We start from the raw sequence: 18,229 nt of genomic DNA on the forward strand, positions 1-18,229 counted from the left end.
GTAGATTGGGTCTATAGGGTCTAGTGGTTGTTAAATATCAATACGTTTTCACATGCAATCCTCATATATTACACTGCACCTGAGAGGGGGTGGGGGTGGTAGCTAACACTACACCGGGTCCAGGAGAGAAGGGGGTGGTTAACTATAACAATACACAAGGTCTAGGAGGGAAGAGGTTGGTAAACTAACAATACACAGGGTCCAGGAGGGAATTGGGTGGTAAACTAACATTGAACCGGGTCCAGGAGGGAACGGGGGTGGTAAACCAACACTACACCGGGTCTAGGAGGGAAGGGGATGGTGACCGATTTCGTTAGGNCTAACAATAAGCTGCCAAGTCCAGGGAGGGGTATTAAAAGGATGAGAAGTAGCAAGATTCACCTGCACCGGATCCGAATAATTATTCGAATATAATTTAGCTAATGCAACATTAATGTCATGTACAGAAAAATGAACTAATTGAATAATGCATATTGCACTTTACAAATACTCATCGTACATAATGAAAACAGATAACAATATTGTGCACAATGCCAGCTATTCAATTCAAAACACACAAAGGCCATTTTCCATGCTTTTTATATACTAAACTGAGGCGGCCATAGTAATGCGTTTATAATAATAATAAAGCGTAATAGTATATAGTTGGTGCATGAGTAATAAAATTATTTTCAGAAATTATGGAGATATTTATAAAAAGAAGTCTGTGAGGGTCTAATGCAATACTATAGATAATCAGAGAATATTTCATATTTCTAAATTAAAGAAAAATAATAACTCCTGAAAGTACAAAAACTGGGTAAAGTTTTGAAGAAAAAAAATAACAGTTAAAACCCGAATTTTCTATATTTTTTACTATTAAAAAGAATGAATTAAAGTTGTCTTAAGAGTTCTTTCTCCTCTTTCTCCATCTTCTCCAGTTTCTGTCTCCAGGGTGCACCTGGAGAATCAACAATCTCAAGGATACACACAATCTCTCGGAACAGTTTGCTCCGTAGGCTCAAAGAACTGATCTTATCCTCCCTGGAGAGTCTGTTATATTTCTCCTTGTTGTTGAGGTCCATCATCAACCTCTGGAGGATGATCTCCTTAATACCAAGGAGTAGGTAGTGGTTGGGATGCAGAACCGTTCCTTCGTACTAAATATTATTTATTGAGAAACTTGGTTATAGATCAAATAATATAAGTTTGAAATATCAAAGATTTACGACATTGGGTTCCAAAGATATAAAGTTTATAAATTCAGAGTTTGTGGCAAAGACTCAATTCCTTTGGTTGCGGTTTGCGCAAATTTTCGGTGCAGAAGTCGGGTGGTTAAATTTATATTTTTCTCTTAAACTCAAAGATTACGGTATAATTCATATTCTGTAATAGGTGATCAATCCCGCTTTAAATGTCAAAATATCAATTTTAAAAAATTTAAAATCTCAGTCTGTTTCCAAACCATCTCTTTCCTTGAATCATTTCTGAATTGGTGGGTTTCCTGCATGCCCCTTTATTTCCTACAGTTGGTGGTGTGGATATTAAGTTCAATCGATGTGGCTAAGCGTGATCCCAACTAAAAGTGTTAGCCTCTAACAGTGTATTTATTAAGTTCTAACCTTCTGAATGAGTTTAATTAAATCCTGGTTTGATTCCTCTCTATTTTTGCCAATATCCTCCGTGACTTCCTTGATAACCTTCTCTACGGTTAGGATTCCTATTCTCTTCTTACACACGGAGCAGCTCCAGGGGGAACCTAAACACCATCAGGTTCATATCCAAGGGGAGAGGAAGAAAAATTTATCAGATTATAAGATATTTTAATATTTTTATGTGTATAAGATTTCCAATAATTTACTCCATATACATATATAATCTGAGACTTCATTTCAATTATTTAAACCAAACCATGAAGAGCGGAATATGCTTTTTTTTTGCATTTTTTGCTGGCAAATCTTAAATTTTACAACCAACAAATCAAAATACTAATATTCTTTTCCCCAAATATCATTTATTTCCCAGTTCTCAGGGGGGGGGGCGGTTCAGATTAAATAAAAAACTACAAGTAGATGAACATGCACACAAGAAAAGAAGTTCAACTCTACACCCTAGTTCCCTAAATTAGTAGTTCAACCTTCCATCACTAGTTCACCTACTTCTAGTGATTCATTAGTTCTAACTTTAGGATTATTAAAACTTGAAGTTGGAGTGTATATAAATATATAAATATATAAAGGCAGGTTGTACATGGTTCTACTACTCCCTAGAGAGTTAAACCACTAGGATAAATGAAACTATTCAACCATTTCCTTCCTTCTCATGTTACATTCAGTAAAAATTTTCTTTTTGAAATCAGTTGGTACAATCCACAGCTCGCTATTTCAATCAAATTTTTTTATCTAACCCACCAGGGTACAAAAATAAAACATTTTTTCTGAATCTGAAATTACAAAAAAAAAACTTTAAAAAAGTCATCACTTTAATTAATAATATTTTTACTTTAGAAATGATGTTCACGCTTTCATTTGTTATTAGTCCATTTATATGATAGGTTCAAGGTATTAGGTAGTTAAATAGGCCAAAAATGTTGTAAGTTTTTTTCAGGGGCCTTTTAAGGGACTGTTCACGCAAAAAAAGAACACATTCTCAAATGTAAACTTATGTCTTAGAGAGCACAAGCCATCCAAGGTATCGTTTTATAGGTAAAAGCATATGCATGTTTCAACAATGATATTGGTTTTTGAAAAAATTTACCACCGAGGTCATTATCCACAAATTTGATTTCAAAGGGCTCATTTTAGGAGGTCAAATTATATTAATAGCACACAAATATCGTCATGGGTGTCTAAACAGGGGTAAACGCCCATGGTAAATCCATTTTCAATCTTTTTTTTCGAAAATTTGACTCCCGAGGTCACAACTGCCCATTTTGACCTCCAAGTGGTCATTTTGGAGGCCATATTATATCAATAGAGCACTCATACCGCCATGGGTACCGAAATAGGGGCAAATCCACATGGTGAATCCATTCTTACTATTCTTATGTCATTAACATTTCCGTCGAAGGCACTTTTGACCTTTTTGACCTCCAAGTGGTCATTTTGGAGGTCATATTATGTCAATGGAGCACTCATACCGTAGTGGCGAATTGTTTCTTACAATTTTTTGTCTATGCATGCTAAAGAAAATCCGCCGAATTTAGAGTAAAAAATTCCCAATTTATTTTAATTAATCTGAAATGGTGCCCCGACCACAGTTCTCTCCAAGTGAGAGATCGTATCTATCAACTTTACACCGTCGCGTACATTCAACTGGGAGAAGGAATACTAGATTTCTTAATATTCGAAGAGATTTTACGGTCAAATTCCCTCAATCCACAGTTCCATCTAAGCAAGCTGTCCGAGACATTGTCAAAAAGTTTGATACCACATCTACTATTCTCAATCTAAACTCTAAGAAAAGCCCAGGGAACACCTATAGTGGGCGACCAAAATTGACCAAAATAGACACCCTGTATATACACCTATTTATATACTCGGACACTTGGAACAGATATATATACACACCTACTACACAAGCGTCAAATATTACAAGGAAGACAACATTCTCTCCCATTAGTTGACATATGTTTTCCAAGATTAAATAAAAAAGTGGAAACACAGAAAATGAAGAACACAAAATTGCACTTATTTCACTGTAAAATCAGCACTTTATTATCACAATTATTGGTAATTTTGTCGGACACATAAAACTGTTGACACTTGTGACGTAAGAATACAGCTGTACTGAGAGTGTACTAATTCTACGTTGCCATCTATTGTACTTGTCCATTTCTCTGTTACCACCTATTGTAATTGATAATCTATTTGAGTGTATGAGAATGTAAATCTCTTTTTTGGTTGAATAATAATGGATTACATATATAAATATATACAAATATATTTTCACATCCAAAAAATACACGTATACGCTTTAACTTTATTGTATTAAATGAAATTGTTTTTCGTTGCAAGATTTTACTGAACTTTTAACAAAGTTTTATGAATTTAAATTACGTCTCATTAGGTTTTTATTTTCCTTATAAATATTTTCATATTCCTGTTTACGCTTTAACTTTGTCATAGAAAAAAGAACAGTTTTTCGTTTCTAGAATTTAAGAAAATTAACAAAGTTTTAAGTTTTTAAATTCCTTGTCATCTATTCTTTATTTTCTTTTCATGTTTTATTTTCATATATATATATATGTTGTACTTAACATTTCTAAAGAGAATTAATGTTATTCAAAGGAATTAATTCTTTGCCACAAACTTAAATTTTCTATCAAATATCTTTGTAATTTGTTGATGTAAACCTTTGATTTTTCCAACTTAATTTATTTGATCTAGAAACAGAATTCATAGTTTGAAATATCTATGGTCCATGACATTTGGTTGAAAAGGTCTTTGTATAAGAATATCAGGGTTTGTGGCAAAGACTAAAATCCTTTGAAAAGAGAAAGTCAGGTATATCTCACTCATGTATAAGTGGAAATAACTGAGTTTCCAATTGTTGAGAGGATACTCTTTTTTTATAAAACAACATTTATAAATGTTGCCGGCTATACTTTAGTTTTTCTATAAACTTAGTTTTTTTAATGAAGAAACAGAATAATAGAATTTATTTTCTCAAACTAGGCTTAGAAAATCGGTGTTTGAGAGTTATGGACTTTTAACAGAAAGATTTGATGGAAATCAATATTTGAGAGTAATGGCTCTTGCCAGACCTCACTCTCAGCAAATATATTTTCTGTTGTGTATAAACTCAGGAAGGAAGGAGGAAGGATAATACAGGAAACGGAAAATATTTTACAAAAAAACATGTTTGAAAATATTTTAAAACATATCATTATTACACAGGATAGGATTAAACAGCATAAAATATCAATGGATAAATTGATATTGAAAAAATTAACCTTGGATAAATTGATCTTGGAAAAGTTAATCTCCTTGATAAATTGATCTTGGATAAATTGATCTGGATAAATTGATATTGGATAAATTGATATTGGATAAATTGATCTTGGATAAATTGATCTTGGATAAATTGATCTTGGATAAATTGATCTTTGATAAATTGATCTTTTATAACTTTATCTTGGATTAACTGACCTTGGATAAAGTGATCTGGTATAAATTGATCTTTACTATAAATTGATCCTGGATAAACTGATATTGGATAAATTTATCTTTATGATAAATTGATCTTGGATACATTGATCCTTATGATATATTGATCTTGGATAAATTTATCTTGGATGAGTTGATCTTTATTATAAATTGATCTTGGATAAATTGATCTTTTTTAAAAATTGATCTGGGACAAACTTATATTGGATAAATAGACTTTGGATTAATTGATCTTTAAATTTTTATCAAAATTCCGAAACAAATTGTTTCAAAGGGAAAAAATGCCAAATCCATCATGAAGAACCATTTATCCGATATAAATAAGTTTAATTTAAAATATTAAACTGAAGTGGAAAATTTCAAAATTATAAGAATCACCAAGAGATTTTTTTGATAAAAATTGAAGAATAAAGAATAAGCTGAAATGAACAAGTGAAAAAAAAGGTTTCTCCATAAAGAAGTGAAATTAGACCTAGTGTAAAGATTGAACCCTGAGTAAAATAATCCTAATGATTTTGCCTAAAATATTTGAATGAAAGGGGTTATAGGCTGATATCGAATTTAATTCGATATCGATCGCAACTTATTTTACTTCTATCTGTTGCGTCTATAAGGAGAAAATTATCAAAAATGTCTATACTAATTCACAGAGTTGCATTTTTCCACTTAGATCGTAACTAATTTAGCTAAATTTAGATTCAGATATTAAAACCTACAATTGTCGAATTCAATTTGATGTATTCGTATTGTTTCGCGACCATATGGTCTCTAGCTCAAGTCCCCCTGGAGCTCCTGGTACGAAGCAGGAATGCCCCTAGACGGATTACATGGATTCCGTGGAGTTTACAGTACGATCAACATAAAGAAACCAGTTTTAAGATTGTATTTTGCCTATCCTCTTGTTACAGTACACATCAGTGTTACTAGAAACATATACCCGAAACTTTTACTTTTACCATTATGTAAAGTTGCAGCTCAAATGCGTTGGAATCATAGAGAATAGAATATATAGAGAGGAATTAAAAGAATCTCTCGGTATGAATTTTTTCAGTCCCTTTCAGCCTGAAAGGGAGTTCAAAGTGTACAAATCATGTAAATGTTCACAAATTATATGAAGTAGAGTACATTAATACAGTATGTTCCCTAGACTATCCATTTGAATTTTGAATTTTTTAAACTGTTAAATAAACTTTATAATGAATTAGGTGAATAAAAACATCATTTGATTTATAGTTATAACGGCAAATCATCGTTTGTAAAGTGGAAGGCATAGAGTCTATGTGAAATGATCATTGGTCAATTATGAAACCAGCCTATTTCATAATTTGGTTTTCTTTTAACAATAATTTTAGATTTTCTATAAAATGATATTCCAGGGCCCAACAGGTTATATAGCATAAATATGTGAAGTACACCTGCAGTATGGAAACAGTACAACAAAATGGCCGTTTTACACTTTTTTCAAGTTAATTCCTCTCTATATATTCTATTCTCTATGGTTGAAATTGAAAGTGTTATATCTTTTCACAGAAAACGTTTTAATGAATAAATTCAATAAATATATCTGTTTAGTCAGTATTTTGATAGTCATATTATGGTACATTTTGAGTTTTTGGATTTACAATTGTACCAGCAGACTAGATGAACTAGGTGAACTCTGGAAAAGTATTCTTTATTTTGAAATTAAACGGCCTGATTTCGTCGCGTAACACGTATATAGTTTATATTCTATAATATTTTAATTTTATATGATCTTACTTTTGAAAATATTCATTCCTGAAATTTCGAGGATTTTTGAGAATAGAGATGACATTTTCATAAATTCCTGCAATGTTCGAAAATCCAGTGCCACCGAAAAAACAAGTTTAAACAAAATTTTAATTTAAACACAACGTATAAAAAGTATTATAAAATATCAACTATATACACTTGCATCAAATTGAATTCGACATTGTAGGTTGTTGATGAATAGTTTAAATTTAAATGAATTATTTACGGAGTGGAAAAATGCAACTCCTACGTTCTTCGGTATGAGTTGTTTTTAACAATTTTATCCTTATAGACGCAACAGATAGAAGTGAAAATAGTTGCGATCAATATAGAATTTAATTTACGTAAACCTGTACCATCTTTCCTTTTTGCGAACAATCTGTTTAAGATTATATCTGAAGTAAAGCTTGAACCATGAGTAAAACAAACCATAATATAGGAATTGAGTCTTTGCCACAAACTCTGATTTTCTAATCACTATATCTTTGGAACTAAATGTTGTAGACCTTAGATATTTCAAACTATGAATTCTTTTAAATCAAATAATCTGAGTTTGAAATATCAAAGGAATACAAGATCGGATTCTAATGATCTTGTGGTTTAAACATTTGATTTTGTTCCAAAGACTCAATTCCTTTACCTAAAATATTTGAATGTTTAGGAAGAAGAATTCCTGGACATCCCTCTCTACACATCAACCCACTCAGCATAGTTCCAAACTCTAAAATAATATTTTTTATTCAAATATTTATTCCAACAATATTTTTTGGTTGAAGGGATGATAGAATCTTCTATTTGGTGAAAAACGCCTAAATCTGTTTGTCCCTAACATGAATAATATCATTTATTCTGTTGGTGGGATTGACAACAAATTTCACCTCAAGAACCATATACCAGAGCGTCATAATTATATGTATGTATGTTTGTTATCTATAGCATAGCTCGCCAAACCGTATCATACTAGAGCTGACATACAGGGTTACCCGCGAAGGATGAGGCTGTAGAGCCGACTTATAAATCTTAGAATATTACGATGTTGAGGTTGAATTAGGTTTCCAGTCCTGAATACAGCTCTTTCAATGGATTATTTAATGATTTTGCAAAAAAAACCCAAGTTTTTATTCCGTGCAGTCCTCTCTGAAGTCTTATTCTTCATGGGTGACCCTGTAGGGTAGATGGATAGATGGCTTTAAATTCCACAAAACGCCGTGCATCCTACCAAACCGAAACAATTAGAGATAAAACCTAAAATAAGACTGAGGAGGAAAAAAGCCACACAGTGTACATCTGTATACAATGAACACGTAAATTCGGACTGCTATGATATATTCCAGTTTAAGACAGGGTCAACTTTGATGTGCCTAACACATACTTTTTTGTAACTTTTGCTTTAGTTTTTGAGAAGTAATTGACGAAATTCTCATCGATTTTTCCCTGAGAGCTTGCAACCTGTGAGAACATTAAAATGAAGTCTTACTGCTATAGATATTTGAATGATTATTTATAGCTGGATAATAACACTTGAAAGAGTGAGGTCGAATTAGGTTTACAAAAAGCTGATTTTTTCTTCTTCATATTCGATTTTTTCTTTAAATTTTCCCAATTTTCCTACCGCTTTGGAGAGCACGGACAGTATTTGAATCTCATACAAAGTTAGGTTTTCTGCTGTAAACTGATTGATTGTACAGTGAAGGATGTGGGTTTGTATTGTATTGTAGATGAACTGAAACTGCTCTTAGAAAACACTCAACCCACTTCATTACTTTAATCTCAGCCAATAAAGAGCACCGCGTGCTAAGGAGGGTACATAGAGAAATAGAATCAATCCTCATCTTAGAAAATATTAATTTTGCCGGATAAACATCACATATTTGTTTTTATTTTGCAATATAAACTTTTAAAATGCTTTTAATTGTTGCTCTAAAAAGTCGCCACTTTTAATCGTTCTCAAACTTTCGTGGATTTGTGCATTTTCTAAAATGATAATTGTCGACATTTTTTTCCTGGCTAGAATTTCCAACCGGTCATGTGAGTTGCCACAAAAAATATGTTATGAGTTACCCTGTATTAAACAAAATATTTCATAAAATAGAAAATATATTTATAAATGTTTCCCTCAAAACCCTTCGATATTCAATTAATCTTTTACAGTTAAAGTCAGTTTCAGAAATTGAAAGTTTGAAATATTAAATATCGGAAAGCTCGTTGAATTTGATTTGTTTCTGGTGAGAGCAGGATAGGATTAATGATGGTTTCAAGTGAGAAATGGATTAAGAGCCCGTAGTGGATAATGTATTGTGTATTTTATATAAATATTGTATAAATAAACTGGCAATTCTGAGCACTCCCCGCCCTTTATTTGAAGATTTTAGATTTAGAGATTGCCAAGAAATAAAAAAACTTTTTACCTCCTTTTGACCAATATTACCGTACTATGATTCCCCCAACGTTAGGTTACTTTACGCCCCGGCCCTTGAGGCAATTAAGTATAAAATAATCATTCACACTGCAAATTTTTAGTGAAAAAAATCTCGCATTTTCATCTCAAAAGACTATAAAATTGTTTATGTACAACTACTTTTTCGGTTCCCTCGACCAACTTTGTCTACAAAACATCCCTCGATGCACTTTCGATTTTTTCTGTTCAAAATTGGCCTTGAAAACCCTTGCCAAAGTAAAATTCCCTTAACTTACTTGTAAAGTAGTTGTAAATAATGATTTCTGAAAGGGGTTCATTTTCATATAAAATATTTTACCATTAAAATATTTTTTAAACTGAAAATTAGAAGTTAGAATCAATGAAAGGGAGTTCAAAGTGTACAAATCATGTAAATGTTCACAAATTATATGCAGTAGAGTACATTAATACAGTATGTTAAATAAACTTTTTAAAATGAATTAGGTGAATTAAAAACATCATTTAATTCAAGGAGAATCGAATACAAGGAGGGGGCAATAGGGTTTCCGTACACTTTGCAGTGACGTATTTGGACTGCTGGAGAACTAGTTTTTGCGTAACAACAATAATAAAGATTGTAAACAATAACACAAATGATAAACAGACATTTGGTGCATCCAAGTAGAATTGAATACAAGGAGGGGGCAATAGGGTTTCCGTACACTTTGCTGTGACGTATTTTGCGTAACAACAATAATAAAGGCAGCCGATCTAATGTAAACAAACATGAGTTTATCATTTGTGTTATTGTTTACAATCTTTATTATTGTTGTTACGCAAAAACTAGTTCTCCAGCAGCCCAAAAACGTCACAGCAAAGTGTACGGAAACCCTATTGCCCCCTCCTTGTTTTCAATTCTCCTTGGGTGCATCTCTGGCGTTAGATGAAGATTCACCGTATACATAACTCATGTTTGTTTACATTAGATCGGCTGCCTTTATTATTGTTGTTACGCAAAAACTAGTACTCCAGCAGTCCAAAAACGTCACAGCAAAGTGTACGGAAACCCTATTGCCCCCTCCTTGTATTCAATTCTCCTTGATTTGATTTATAGTTCTAACGGAAAATCATCGTTTGTAAAGTGAAAGGAATAGAGTCTATGTTAAATGATCATTGGTCAATTATGAAACCAGCCTATTTTATAACTTGGAATTCTTTTAATATTAATTTTAGATTTTCTATAAAATGATGTTCCAGGGCCCAAAAGGTTATATAGCATAAATATGTGAAGTACACCTACAGTATGGAAACAGTACAACAAAATGGCCGTTTTACACTTTTTTCAAGTAAATTCCCCTCTAATATATATTCTATTATCTTTGTTTGTATCTCTTGCTTGTTGGGTTCTTCCTCACAGTGATTAAAAGGTTGATAGCTCTTACGCAATAATTTCTGAGCATTTTGCCGATTACTTGTTTTAAACTATATCTAAAAGCAGGTGCTCTCATGTTATGAAATGTACATGTTTAGGGCTACATAAAGTAGTTAGTAAGATCAAATTAAGATGTTGCGACACTTTAAAAAAATTAATGAAAAGTATTATTTTTCTTGTTTTACAGGTAAAAACAAGTTTTAATCATATTTTTTTATGCTCTTTTGTTGAAATATCATTGATTCAAATTTGAATATTCTTCTTTTAAAGGAACTGTAAACGCAACTTCCCTCTGTAGAGAGGCACTTCCAATTTCAGCTAGAAAATTAAGGATATCTCCGTCGTCGATGATCAGGAAGGTTACCGCTGTTAATCAGACATGCCACTTTATAAATGGAGTGTAACTTGAAATTACATCTACAATCCCTTAGATCTAGATTATTGAGAACTGTGACGGAATTTCTAAATGTGACAAACTGGCAGCAGATGTTCTTTCAAATCATAAATATAAAAATAAAACAGAACAATACCTGTCAATTTCTTTTCAACAACTTATCAAAAATTCAGAAAAAAGATTTCAAACAATGATTTTTTTTCTTCCTAAGACACCGTACTTAGAAACAGAATTTTTACCAGAAACAAGAAATATACCAGAAAAAGAAAATCAACCAGTAACAGAAAATCAATACTAGATACAGAAAATCTACCAAAAAAAGGAATCTAATAGAAACAGGAAATTTACACAAAACCAGGAAATCTACACAAAACCAGAAAATCTACCAAAAACAAGAAATCTACTATAAATGGGGAATCTTCAGGAAAACAAAATTTAGTTTCCGATACATCATAGCTTTAGCGATTGAGCTTGGTATTATTGATGGGTTTTTTTTTTAATCGAACTCAACTTTAATTGTCAATTATTGAAACATCTGCGGGCAGATATTGTGTACACCTTTAAAAAATGGTTAATAAAAACTAATTAGTTTTTATAATTTTATAATAATAAATATTATTTTTTCACCTTAATCTTTTCTTCACTGAAAACTTGTATATTCTTAAATAATCTACTCAAAAGGACACACTCCTTACTAAAGTCTAAAATGACAAGGGTTACCTGTTGGATCCTGACAACGTGCGCAAGAACACTGAAAATGCCACGTTCTCTGAATGTCGGCGATTCTCTGGAAATTTCCCAATTGTGGAGTTGTATACCGAGTCCACACTATTTCCCCTGAAACATATATATTTACTAATATTTGGAGAATAAACTATTAATAATTATATTTAATGAATTCGATCATTCCTATTCATTCTTTATATTCTCCTTTCTGCCTTTGTTTATTAACATTTTCTCTATTTCGTCTTTTTCTATCAACGTTCTCCCATTTCCGTCCTTTTCTATCAACATCCTCTCAGCTTTCCGTCCTTTTCTATCAACATTCTCTCCTGTTCGTCCTTCTCTATCAGCATCCTCTCCTTTTCGTCCTTATCGATCAACATCCTCACCTTTTCGCTCTTCCAAACAACATCTTCTTTCCGCCCTTAACTAACAATATTCTCTCATTTTCGTCCTTCTCTATCAACATTCTGTCCTTTCCGTCCTTGTCTATTAACAATCGGTCCTTTCCGTCCTTCTCTATCAACATCCTTTCCTTTTTTCCTATTTAAACAACATCCTCTCCTTTTCATCGTTCTCTATCAACATCCTCTTTTTCTCTATCAATATACCCTTTGTTCCGGTCTTACCTATATACACATCCTCTCCTGTCTTCTCTATTAACGTCCTCTCCATTCCGTCTTTCTATATTCACAATCTCTCCTTACCGTCCTTCTCTATCAACATCTTCTCCTTTCTGTCATTTTCGATCACTATTTTCTCCTTTTCGGTCTGCTTTATTAGCATCCTGTTCTTTCCGTCCTTCTTTATCACTTTCCTCTCTTTTCCGTTCTTCTCTATTAGAAACCTGGTATTTCTGTCCTTCTTTATCAACATCTTCTCCTTTCGTCCTTCTTTCTCAACATCCTCTCTTTTCCGTCCTTCTCTCTCACTATCCTCTTCTTTTCGTTATGCTCTATTAGCATCCTCTTCTCTCCGTCCTTCTTTATCAACATTTTCTCCTTTTCATCCCAATCCCAAGTCTACTTTGTCTCTTCCTATAACACACTCTTTCGTGGCTAATTTGAAGCCACTGCAGTCATTTCAAAAATATGTGCATCGAACCTTCTTATCGCTTTTATTTCTAAATTGTTTCGCTGCCTAGGCCTGGGGTTAGTTATGCTAACACAGGGATGTTTTTTAACATTAACGGTAAAGTTTCGTAGCGAACGAAAATTAGCTTTTTATGCTTTTGTGTTATTACTTAAAAATGAACGGTAAACTAAAGGGCCATAACGGTAAGTTGATTTTACTAACCGTTTTCGAACAGATGAAAAAGGTTTAATTCAGGCCCAGATCTAACTCTACCCACACTCTACAGTAGTCCTACTCTTTGTACCATGCGTTATGTATATTGTGTAATACAAAATATATGAGTTATATATAATACAAAATACATGAATGATTTATGCGAGGACTGGAGTCCATAGTATTTTGTATGAACTAAGAATACATATCATAAAACAATGCTAGATTTTATAAATTAAGATTTATCTTCTCATTCAACTACAGTTCTCTCCAGTATTTTCAAAGAATAAAGAGGATTTAGAATCAAACTGAACATGTTGTTTACCGGCCATGGTCTGAAGAAGTCTGATTCTTTCCAGTAAAAGTCCTTAAAACCTTTGTACGATCAAGAATTAATGAGATATCCAAATTTTTCTTTGTAAAAAAATGGATTATTTACAATTGCGGATTTATGGAGCTGAGATGGTAAGAATTCAACAGAAAAAATGAAGAATAATTGCAATACATAAAAATTAATATAAAAAGGTATTCAGGGTACCGTTGTAAAAGAATAAATAGAGTCTTTAAAAATTTAGTATTTTGGTTCATATTTAAATAAACAAATAAATAAGCAAAAGCGAATTTGATAAAAAAAATAGATAAATTACAAGTTACTAGGCTTTTAGGGCGCATTGTGCTCATCTTCTATTTCAATTTTGAACATTTTCTTTTTGTATACATTGTAAAACAAAAACAAAAACAAACAAAAAATTTCGTGGATTTTCAAAATTTTCAAAAATCGAATTTTGTTAGGAGCAAATTTTTGAAAATTTATTCATCCATAAACCTTCACTCGTGTCACGTAAGGTCCCACAAAAAATTTGGGCTCAATCGGTTCAGCCGTTTTGACGTTCATTGGACACAAACAGACGGACAAGCAAAGTAAACATATAATGGTTCACAATTAAAGCTTATTTTTGAAATTAAATTTTAAAATTTTAAATTATTTTTTGAATATTTTAATACACATACTACAAGTTTTTTATTAAATCCCCCTCCCCCCACTTACCCACATATGCTTTACTTTCTCTCCATTCCCGGCCCTCCCCTCCTAACTATTTTCCCCTTCACCTTGTTCCATTTTCCAACATGTCTCTTCCCCTCTTCTTCAATCATATGTCACCCTACTTTCCCCCTCTCATATTCCCCTTCTCAACACATCTCCCTTTTCTCAGTCGCCCCCCCCCCCAACCCACCCACAACACATTTTTTAATCAGCTGATCACCTATCCTGGTAAGAAAACGTGCTTTAGATGTAAATACCATATTTTCTTCTATTGATTGTTTTCTTCTCCTTTCCTTCCAGTTCAACCAATCTTGTTTCATCTGCTTTGTCCCTATTTCTCTCTACTTGCTATCTTCTTTTTCCCTCTATTTCGCCCAACCTTCTTATCTTTTCCTCCCTCTTTTTTACCACCTTCCTTTTACTTTCATCTTTACCATCTTTCCTACCCATTATCATCCTTACTTCTCGCCCTTACTCCTGTACCTCACTCCTCTTACCATCTTCTCTGCAGGACGCGGCTGGATTTTTGAAAATCACACTTTAAAAGCCCTAAATATATCGTTTAAAAAAGTAGTTTTGCCCGGTCGAGTCAAATGTGGTGGTACAGAAGAGAAAATAGTGTGGCTCATGGTTGCCGGAAGAGAAAAAAGCTAATATGTGGCCCGGAAGAGGAAACAGTGGTGGCTCATGGCCGCCTGCCTTCCCCCGCTCGAGGGCATCTTTTCATTACAAATACCACACAAATACAAATAAATTTAAATCATTTGGAAATGGTGTTTTACCCAGAAGAGTCAAATGTGGTGGCCCGGAAGGGGAAACAGTGGTGGCTCATGGCCGCCTGCCTACCGCTCTCCTCCCATATCATCTACCCCATCTACTCCTCCCATATAATCTACCCCTCTCCTCTTCCCATATCATCTACACTATCTCCTCCTCCTATATAATCTACCCCTCTCCTCCTCCCATATCATCTTCCCCTCTACCCCTCTCCTCCTCCCCATTCTTTCCTCTTCCGCTCCCTCCTTGGTCTGATGTTTATTCAACGCAATGAGGTTTGAACTGTTGTCTCGGAACCGTTGGACTTCTTCTGGTTGATTACCCAGGACCTGGTAGTTGGTAGCAACTAGCAAGTATCTAGACTCAACTTATACAGGATTACCCATAGAGAATAAAACTTTATGATAACCAGGAATTCTGAAAATAATAAAAGATTTTAAATTCGGTCACCTGCATTTTTTATTGTTGCATGCAACGTTAACAAGATAAATTTTGAATTTGCACAGGTAAGTTAGACTACAGATCAAGTTTTGAGCTATTTTTGCGCATATAGCGAATGGAAACTCTATAGTCACCTTCTTTAAATTCAATTTTGTAATTACAAATTAATAAATAAGTTTACAGCTGCATGGAACTATGAATTAAAGAAAGAAGATAAAATCTGTTTAGTCCTTTTTTGGGTAACCATGTAAAATACAGTACGCAGTAAATGGTTCAGTAGAAAGTAAATCGTACAGTACAAAGTAAATTGTAACGTACAAAGTAAATTGTACAGTACGCAGTAAATTGCACAGTACGCAGTAAATTGTACAGTACGCAGTAAATTGTACAGTACGCAGTAAATTGTACAGTACAAAGTAAATTTTACAGTTCAGAGTAATTTGTACAGTACACATTAATTTGTACAGTACAAAGTAAATTTATCAGTACACAGCAAACTGTACAGTAAACTCTAGACAGCATAGAGTACAAAATACATGATAAACAAAACACAATACAAACTATGCTTAAAGCACACAGTTGACAGTACATATTGCAATGTACAAACCATGTACAGGGTACAGCTTAATACTTATAATTGATTATATTTACCCCAGCTAAATCCTTTTCCTGCCTCGCTGTCTACTCTCCTGATCCATCAACATTTATATCTTCCTCTGACAAATGATGTTTCCATAGATCCCTCACAACTTTTAGTAAACTACTTAATATATATAGGTCAGTNTTTTATTGAAGTCTGAGCTATTAGTTCAAGCCTGAGATCCTTATACTTCTTAGTATGGGAGTTGCAAAGGCAGCTGTGGTTGGCAAATGAATAGGTTGGATAGATTGCTATCCCCTCACCAAACCCAACCCTGCTCTCCAGCTTAACGGAGTTGGTTCGGAGAATACCGATGGCTCGTCTTATCTCCAGGTGGGTAAACTGTTCTAGTCCTAAGGTTTTTAATATAAAACTAACAACCAGGAGTTCATGAATTTTCCAGGTTGGAGAATCTCTCTCCGTTCTTTCCTTGTCATGATCCATTAACGCGTCCACTATCTTCCAACCCTCCGGATCCGTGTCTCTTAATATCAGGGTTCTTAAAACAGTGATGCATGAATAGATCGGACAAAATGAATTCCAATCTTCTATCTGAGGACTAAAGTTTGCGCTCTTGAAAATTTTGCACTCCTCCTGGTGCAAAACTCCTTCCTCACATTTCTCATCGCACAAAGGAAAATTGCATTTATTGCACCTGTAGGAGTTCTCTCCGACTATCATTAAACAAGCCAGGCAAACCGGTTTACTCCGGGTATACAGGGGTCCAGCTACTACAGGATATTCACTAAGAATAATGTCTCCGTCCTCCAGATCTGCTCCTGCTACCAGATACCGTCCTTGGTTCTCCTCGGATTTAATGACAACTTTGTTAGATTTATCTGATTCCGGCATTCTGTTATAAAAGACGAGGCGAATCTCTTCTGTCTATTCTTACTCCGGATGGGTCGAGACTACACAGGAGAAGAGAAAACAAATCCTACTTCTCAGCTTTCCACCCAGGAATAACTTTCTATTCTTAATTTTCTTTCCGAGGTGAACAATACTTGAACCCCGGGTTTACATAATTTAATTTCAGCAAGATAATAAAATATTCTTGAAATCACATAAATTTCCTTTAGAGGATCGATGGAGATTTTAAAGGAACGTAAAATGCAGTTTAAGACTGGGAATGCTGTATAAACGAATCTCTACTTACATCAGTTTAACATCCCTCATTCTATTCCAATCTAGAAATGTAAATTGAAAATTAAACCAAATCAAACTGAACCAAGATTATATTTTTGTTCCTCATCTTTCATTTCAATTTATATAGATTTTTTATCTCATACTCTTCTTTTATGTACAGGTTTACCCACAAAGGATGCAACTGTAAAGACGACTTAAAACTCTTCAAATATGACGATCCCAAGTTTAAATTAAGTTTTCTCCCTTAAATGTGGTCTTTGTCTCATTTAATGATTTGGTAAAGAAAAACAAAAACCCTGAATAATTACATATTATATCTGCCTTTTCTTTTTATTCACATTCTTTACCCATTTTTTTAACCTTATTCCGTGTTTAGTCAATAACCAACAGTATAATAATCATCCTTTGTGTGAAAAAAGTCGTCTTTATAGTTTGCATTGGAGTTTTTGTAAACTTTTATATTTCAGATCTCCGTTTCTTATAATGGATTTGAGTCTTTGACACAAACTCTTATTTTCTAATCCTTATATCTCTGTAACCCAACGTCATAGACCATTGATATTTCAAACTATGAATTCTGTAGGATTAAATAATCTAAGTTTAAAATATCATAGATTTACACCGTAAGGTTGCATAGATATAAGGATTAGAACATTTGAGTGTGTGGCAAAAACTCAAATCCTTTAAAGTATTGTATAACAATGTGTCTGGTTAGAAAAGCGGATAAATGAATGAATGATAAGTTTACGACCCTAATTTGATGAATCTCCTCAAGCTAAACAATAAAATCTTGAACAAGATGTTTAACTCTGATTTATTGCTTTATTGAGTGTTAGTACACACTTTGTAAATTTAGTCTGCGGTGGGTTTTTGATCTCATCTGGTTCATCTAGCCATGATCTTAGTCTCGGCCAGGGGTGTATATAAGTTCTGAGACTCATATTTTTTATCATCTTTTTTTCCCCCCAAATCCACGACTTAAAAACAGGTGTTTTTTTACAGGTTCCTGAAGTGGCGGGGGGGGGGGGG

The 18,229-nt window shown here is 33.4% G+C and overlaps 1 protein-coding gene across 1 annotated transcript; it reads right to left on the minus strand.

The window, feature by feature from the left end:
* Positions 1-325: 325 nt before the first annotated feature.
* On the minus strand, positions 326-16,970 carry LOC111712851 (protein msta). The gene is made up of 5 exons (XM_023487599.1): positions 16,197-16,970; positions 11,862-11,980; positions 7,558-7,638; positions 1,602-1,738; positions 326-1,139 (listed from the first exon to the last, which is right to left on the minus strand). Exons 1-5 carry the CDS (start codon positions 16,904-16,906, stop codon positions 873-875), a joined length of 1,314 nt encoding a protein of 437 aa, XP_023343367.1. The 5' UTR covers positions 16,907-16,970; the 3' UTR covers positions 326-872.
* Positions 16,971-18,229: the final 1,259 nt, after the last annotated feature.

This window comes from Eurytemora carolleeae, unplaced genomic scaffold (genome assembly GCF_000591075.1).
Source record: "Eurytemora carolleeae unplaced genomic scaffold, Eaff_2.0 scaffold119, whole genome shotgun sequence".
In the NCBI taxonomy this organism is placed as follows: Eukaryota; Metazoa; Arthropoda; class Copepoda; order Calanoida; family Temoridae; genus Eurytemora; species Eurytemora carolleeae.